The following is a 7649-nucleotide window of genomic DNA, read 5'->3' as shown; positions in this document are numbered from 1 at the left end:
TTCAACCTGTTATAAGCCTGTCCTTTGATTCATGGCACTGCTTTTGGCGGGCGGGCGGAGGGGTGGGGGGCTTCCCACGTGGTGCTAAAGAGCCCACCTGCCAATGCAAGGGAAATTAGAGCTGCGAGTTTGATCCCTGGGTCAGGAAGATCCCTTGGAGGAGGGGGATGGCAACCCACTCCAGTATTCTTGCCTGGAGAACCCCATGGACAGAGGAGTCTGGCGGGCTACAGTCCATGGGGTCCCACAGAATCGAACACTGCTGAACCGACTGAGCATGCACACGTGCACACATACTGCTTTTCACCTTTATGTGAAAAACAGTCTCGAAGGTGAGTTACTTTAGCAAATTTCTTAACTGCTAAACTCTCTCCTGGCTAAAAACTCAGCCCTGCAACTCACCTGAAATATGAAATAAGTCTAAAGCCATCACTCCCACCTGGCACTTCTCTGATGCCATCAGGCCACTAAGGGAAGCAGTCCATCCTCACCGGGCATTCCAGGGCTAAAACTGTGAATTCCTTTGAGAGTTCAGGGTTGGGATCAGGGGAGCAGGTCACCTTGGCTCAAACCCAGTGCTCCGGACATCACAGCCAAGCCTCTTCTTTCTGATTCTGTAAACCAGGAAAAGTATTCTCCATCCACAAGCCCAGGCACTGTCAGGCAGAAAGAACCACTCCAAGGAGGAGACCTGCCACACCCATGACTCTTTGTGGTTGAGAGAAGTGAGTTCAGACCCCAGTGGTGCCAGCGATCTGTGCTGTGGTCTTGGACAGATGCCTCTTCTTCACACAGAAACACTGAGAGCTCCAAGGGGTGCTGGGGGTGAAGGGGTGAAGCTTCATGGTGCCTGCACATAGCAAATACCCAATAAGTATGCATTATTCCACTCAAGATGAAGCAGAATATTCATTTTTGAAAAATATTTATTAAAAAACTAAAGTGAATGTGGAAAAAAAAAAAACCAACAAACCAAACCCAACACATACCTTTAAATAGCAAGCATATGACACTGGTTATAAAGCTTTTCCAACTCTGCTGATCTAGTCTTTCCCACCATCTAAGTTAAGGAGGGCCTCTGAGGGAAGCCAGGTGTAAACAGGTCATTTGTACTAGTGATGAGCAAAAACTAACTACGTGAGAGCTATCAATGGCTACCCTTCTTGCTTTCCTAGGCAGTCCCTCCCAAACACAAGAGAGTGACTAGATTTCAGGACTGTGTTCGCGGGGATCTGTGGTTCTTGTTTCAATCTGGGAGTGGGGGTGTGTGTGGATGAAATAGTAGAAAGACAGACAAATCAGTAGAGGGTAATCGGAAAGCACCTTTAAAATCTGGACCCTTTCCCACAATTTAACCCAGTAATTCTCAACCTTTACTTTTGGAAGGCATCCCCTGATGAGACTGTTAAATTCGCAGGCTCCCCAAACTGCATGTTTCAGATAAGCACTCCATTGACTCCGCGCACACTGGTTAGCCATCCGGTTTGAGAAACACGGTTTAAAATGTAGTAAAACAATTGCTACCTCCTTAAACACAAGATAAAAGCAAAGTTAAGGACTCTGCTGCAGTCACTGTGCTTTCGTCAACGTGGAGGGGCCAATACAGGGAGGCAAGAAGGAGCCTCCAATTCCTAACAAACATCCTGGTCTTGGAGGGGCCCGCGCAACCTGTCAGGTGCGGTTCAGGAAGGAAGTAAAATTTAATAATCAAGTTGATTTCCGATCATAGGGTGGCCTCCAAACGACTAACCGGCCAAGCTCCTCTGTCCCGGTTTAATGAACTTCGTTGGGCCAGTGCCGGATGGGAAGCTGCCATTCAGACAGGACACGGGGAAGCTGTGGGTCCTGGCCTGTGAAGACACTGTGAATAGAAAACACCTGTAAAAACCTTTATTAACCCGAGCGCGCCACGCCCAGATCACGGCGGTGCGTCACGGACAGCATGTAGAGATAGTCACGTTGATGCCCAGGTTCCCGTTATCTGCGAAGAGGTGCGCGATGGCCGTGTCGAACACCAGGCAGTCGCTGTTCATGATGGCCGCGGACACGCCGTCGTGGATGGACCGGGGCGTGGCCTCCCAGGTCAGCCTCCTCCGGTTCCCGTTCAGTTCCAGCCTGTAGGCGAAGTTCTCGGCCTGCTTGCGGGTGCCGATGAGCAGGACGATGGCGAAGAACTGCTGGTGGCCCTCATACTTCTCCTGCTTCTCCAGCACCAGCATGAAGTGATGGCCGAAACACGACTGCATCATCACCCAGTCCACAGCTCCTGGCAGGTTAATGTCTGTGGCCAGGAAGACGATGTCTTCTCCCTGAAGGGTGGTGATGCTCTTGTGGGCGTGCATGAGATGGGACATCACGGCCTCCAGGGACCCCTGCCACTTGCAGGAAGCACCAGGACAAGGGCACGAGTAGGGGCGGTATTCACAGATGTCTTCGTGCTCCGGCTTCTCCGTGTGGTGCAGGGTCAGGGAGCAGCCCGTGGTGGCATACTGCGGGGACAGAGAGCAGCACAGTGAGACACGGGGCTCCCCCACCGCGGAGGCTGCAAACCTCAGGTTTTCCAGACTCAACCGGCATTTCTGTTTCAACGACTTTTCATTCCAGGCGAGTTAAATATTGCAGACTGAAAAGTCTCAGGGCCTACTCATCCTCAGCACTGCCATGCGTAAGATCAGGGGCCCATCCCGGCCGGGAAAGAGCTGCATTCCCTCCCCCGTTCCAACATGGTTGAAAACGTGAGAACTCAAGCACTCTTAGAAACGTTTCAAACAAAATTGTGGAGCCAGCCCTAGAAAACGTGGCTTTCCCCTTATTTTCTGTGAATTTAAAGAATTTTAAAAAAAGAATTTAGAATTGCTTGTGTGCATTGAGTGCTACGTCACTTAAGTTGTGCTCGATTCTTTGTGACCTTATGGACTGTAGCCCTCCAGGCTCCTCTGTCCATGGGATTTTCCAGGCAGGAATACTGGAGTGGGTTGCCATGCCCGCCTTCAGGGGATCTTCCCAACCCAGGGATGGAACCCGCATCTCCGGCATTGGCAGGCGGGTTCTTTACCACTAACACCATAGATTGCTCAGGGGTAGGACAAGGATGAATGGCATCTTCGGACTGGCTTTCACCGACTGTTGTACAGGTGGTGTAATTCCCCCCTGTTGGCCCCATCCACTGCTTCCTGGCTCCAGCTGTGACCAGCAGGTGGGCTGTGGGAAGGCGGCCCTGTGGCCCCTGCTCTTGCTGGCGGAGTGACCAGCCCAGTGCAGACGAGGGCTGGAGACCCCTCACGTTGCTAGAACCATGAGCTCGCCTTCTTCACCCTTTATCCCTGCCCCGAGGGTGGGCCTTGGACATATATTTTTTAGGAAAAGAAATCACATTCAAGAGCTCAGGGTTCCAGCCAGTGGAGCTCACAGTGACAGGGCCTCACTCTCCTCTCCACGTCTGCTGGACTGGCCTCAGCCCCCTGCCTCACGCCCCTCTCTCGTCTCCTGGTGAGCCGGTAGTCAGGTCCTCCTAGGCCCAGGAGGAAGCGGAACTAGAGTGGGCGCTTGTCCTGGGCGGGTTTCCCGGCACGTCAGTCTGTCCTTTAGACGCTGCCTTAACAGGGAGGGAACAAAACCTTTCTCTCCCCGCACATTCCTGATGGATAAATCACATCTATCACGAGAAAAGACCACACCACAGGAATTAAGACTCAAACTTCATGAGAATGACCCTGCTAATTCCTGGACAGCAGACGGAGAATGAGTCCACCAGTAGACACTTGTTCAGAGGACTGTGCTGTAGGTTTGTAAAGAATAAGGAAACCTGAATTACCTCTTCAGGTGAAACCAGAAGTCAGCTTCCTCCGCCTCGAGCCCAGAGTGGCAGGTAGGCCATTTGGGTTCCTGCACTTGGGTTCCCCCACCCCATGCTGAGACATGAAGACATCACGTGATGGTAGGGCCACATCGATTTTCTTTTTGGTCCCACTGGGTGACTTGCAGGATCTTCGTCCCCTGACCCGGGGTTGAACCCAGGGCCACAGCGGTGAAAGCCCCGCGTCCTAACCACTGGACCACCAGGGAAATCCCCTGCTTCATTTTCTAAGATGCTGTGTCCAAGGCTGAACACGCACATCCGAACCCCACAGCTGTTTCTGCTGCCTACCCATCCTTAGGGAATAGTCCCTTACAAACTTTTAAATAGGTCAAATTCTGATCTTTGCAGCTGAATTAAATCACAGGCAGTAAGCAGGCCCCGAACGTCTTCTCCTTACAAGACCCCAAGCTGCAGTCACCGAGGAGCAGATATGGAGGAGAGAAGGCCGCCACCACCCTTAGGGAGACGAGTCTCCCCTAATAAGGAAGGAGAAGGTGGCTCAGAGAGACATGCAGCTCCTTCCTCCTCCGTGCCGAAGGTGAATTATAATGGTCTTCAGTAAAAACTGGCAGAAATAGTTCACTGTTATTTATTAATACTTTGCCTGTAGGAACTGCTTATTCATCTTTGAAGACCATGGACTAATTTTAAAAGCATGGGTATAAAACTTAATCAAGAAGAAGGAACAAATTTACTTATCCAGATATATTTATAGTTTGTGTTCCTAGCAGTGTAAGGACTTAAAAAAACAAATCGCTACTAACTGTGTTTTAAATCCAGGGTGAGGCTCAGAATACAGAGCCTTCTGACACTCTTCTGTGAGTGATGGGTGAGACACTTCTGCCAAGTGTTTAAAAACACACATCCAGGGTGGGGTCAGGGGCAGCAGGAGTGATGGCCCCGCCCCCCAAAAAATAAAATAAAAATAAAAACACACATCCATCATAACAAAAATAGCAAAAATTAGCCCAGAATCTGGCCAACTTCCTGGCTGAAACAAACCCTCAATATTTGGATCTGAAGACCTTTCAGAAGAGGCTGTTTACCACAGTTGTCCAGGAATAACTCCAGGAACGAGATGAACTCTGGCTTAGAATGTACAGAAGAAGTACCACCTGTCCTCTTCCCCCGCCCAAAGCCCCAAACTACTTCAGGTTCACCAAGTCAAATGTACAACAAATATTTATCACCAAGTGATCATTCGAGAACTTTTTCTTATGTAACTCAGGTAGGAATATTTATATTCTGAATTATTGGTTTGCCCTACAAGTCACATACTTTTCCTTCCACCCAAACACAGCGGACAGGGGACCTCCCCAAATTACACAAATACTGGGCATTACTTAGCATGTGTGTGGACAGTGACTCGTGAGAAAAGATCTTACTGCAGCCTCTGTTAACTTAAGTAAATACCGTCTTGAAGTGACGGGCTTACTCCGCTTTTTCTAAACAAGCTGCACTTTAATGCCAGCCTAGTCCTTCTCTTTTCCATCATGGGTGAGGGCGTGTCTTCATGACCACGCGCGCCACTGTCAGGACGACTGAATTAGAGATGACGGTCTCTACAAGGGAAAGATCTAGACTTTAAACGTGTGTGCTCTCACACGCACACGAACGCACGCACCCTCGTGCCACAGCTGATTCTTGTGATAGTCTCGCCCCTGTTCTGGAATGATGCTCTTGTCATCAAGAGCGCTAGGAGTGCTCCCGCAGGGATCAGAGCCCGCCTTTGGGTCTGCAGATCTCCGGAGACAGTCTGCAGAACGGTTTAGGGGCCTCTGAGGAGCACACCCACGTTGCACGGGTGCCTGGGCTGTGTCTTCTCGAGGCGCGCCAAGGGTCCCGGAGGGCCGCCACCCCGCGTGGCGCAGACCCCGCCCTGGGGCGCCTGCTGTCAGAGGGGCTGAACCGTGCAACAGTAAACAGCTGGGACACATCAGAGATACAGGCACCCATGCAAAGGAAGACGGGGGGCAGGCGGGGTGACGGGTGATTTCACAGTGGAGACAGGGTGAGGAGGAGGGGGTATGGGAAGCCTCGCTGGGGAGGAGGCAGATTGTGGAAGGAATAGTTCCATCTGGTTCCAGCGTGGGGTGAGCGGAGCATGCGCTGGGGACAAAACCTAATGAGCAGGCGGGTCCAGGTTCCGTCCAGGACGTTTCTGGCAGTTTAGTTCACATCCAGGGTTTCTCTGTAGCGGCACTGCTGACAAGGAGCAAATGCGTCTTGGTTTGGGGGCTGTGCTGTGCGCTGGGGCGTGTTCAGTGGCATCCCTGGCCTTGAAGATGCCAGGAGAGTACCCCCACCTCCCACGTGGTGACCACCAGAAGTGTCACCAGGCATGGCCACATGTCTCCTGGGTGGCAAAATCACCCATGTTGAGAGCCCCTGATTTCAGTGAGTGACACAGCCTGGCCTCCACATTCCCAGGCGTGAGGAGGGGTCACAGCAGGAAGCCGGGCCGGCTGCTCACCGCCCTGCCCAGTGGGTGCCACCCGGGGCCCTTCAGGAAATCATCCAGCCACAACACACAGCTAGACCTCGATGGCTTGAGCAGCATGGATGGAGGCTGGGGCGCTGGTTCCACCCGTTTTACAAAATGACTCATCCCAGCCGTGTGGTCATCCGTGGCCACACCAGGGTCAGAGCCTTGAGTTTCTGGATCCTCTGTGGCTCTTTTTGTGAACACAGCAGCTTAGGGGTCAAAGAACCAGTCTTTTACGGAAAAAGAAATTGGCCTTGCTCTCCCCACCCCACCCCTCCCAGCCTACCACCCAACATACACAAAACCCAGGGTCCACAGATATGCTGTTTCTGGAAACTGGTTCAAATGTGAGCTTCTTCCTGGTTTGCAAGGAGAAAAACAGCCCCAAACGCGGCTATCCCTAAGGAATGAGGCGGCAGTACATCACAAACAAGTAACCAGTAATTAGGCCCTCCCCGCCTCTCTGGCATCTGGCCAGAAAGTCCTGAGGCTTCCCTCCTCTCGCTCTGGCCAGGGCCTGCCCACCGGTGGGAGGGTCCAAAGGACGCCTGTTTTTCTTGAGATGACCAGTTCTTCGAGGCACACACTTGTCTCTGATGAAGCACCTGGGCTGCTTTGCAGAGGGCCACCTGCGGCCTGGGACACATCCGCGGTTATAGATGAGATTTCTCCCCCGGGAAATACCTGCTCATCTCCCCTGGGGCGGGGGGCGCGAGGTGGGATTTGCTTTAAGTAAACCCCTCTTTAGGCTGGGGGCCAGGGGAGGCACGACCACACACACGAGCCCAGAGCTAAAGAAGAATGCAGGGCAGGGGGAGAGATGGCCCAGCAAAGCAGGCTGAAATAACACTTCTGACTTTTCCTTTAGAAATTTTTCACGTTGCGATGGCTCAAAAGTCTTGTGCCAACACGTTCTGCCGCTGTGAAAAGGCGACGGGGGACCCTGGTGTGTCATTCTGATGTCTTTGCAGGAAGCAGTAAAGGGTGCCAATTCTTTTCCTGGGCTTGGGGTTTGAAGGTGGTTTTACTTTGGAATTTAGACAAGGTTTTCTCCTTTTTGGCACAGAGACCCCTGATACACAAATCCACATGACGAGGCACGTCAGAGACACAGGCAAACGCTAGACGCCTGGTGTTTATTCAAGAAACACAGGCATATTGTATTTGTTTAAGGGATAAGTATATAAACGGAATTCTTAGTCTGGGTGCTAGTGAAGGTCGTGGATTCCATGACTGGTTTAGAACAAGTTTTTTTTCACCTATTAAGTCTGAGTCCAGGCAATTTAAGGACGACTTGCTGAACTC

At 51.7% G+C, this 7649-nt stretch overlaps 1 protein-coding gene across 1 annotated transcript in view; it reads right to left on the bottom strand.

Annotated features, from left to right (window-relative positions):
- Positions 1-908: 908 nt before the first annotated feature.
- Positions 909-7649, bottom strand: part of SIAH2 (siah E3 ubiquitin protein ligase 2) — a 20931-nt gene continuing 14190 nt past the window's right edge. The window contains exon 2 of the mRNA XM_065942507.1: positions 909-2489. Within this exon, the coding sequence (XP_065798579.1) occupies positions 1932-2489 (558 nt within the window). The 3' untranslated portion in view covers positions 909-1931. The remainder of the gene's footprint in view (positions 2490-7649) is intronic.

This window comes from Muntiacus reevesi, chromosome 8 (genome assembly GCF_963930625.1).
Source record: "Muntiacus reevesi chromosome 8, mMunRee1.1, whole genome shotgun sequence".
Taxonomy (NCBI): domain Eukaryota; kingdom Metazoa; phylum Chordata; class Mammalia; order Artiodactyla; family Cervidae; genus Muntiacus; species Muntiacus reevesi.
Note: the sequence above shows the minus strand (reverse complement) of the source record. Positions and strands in the feature narration are given on the sequence as shown.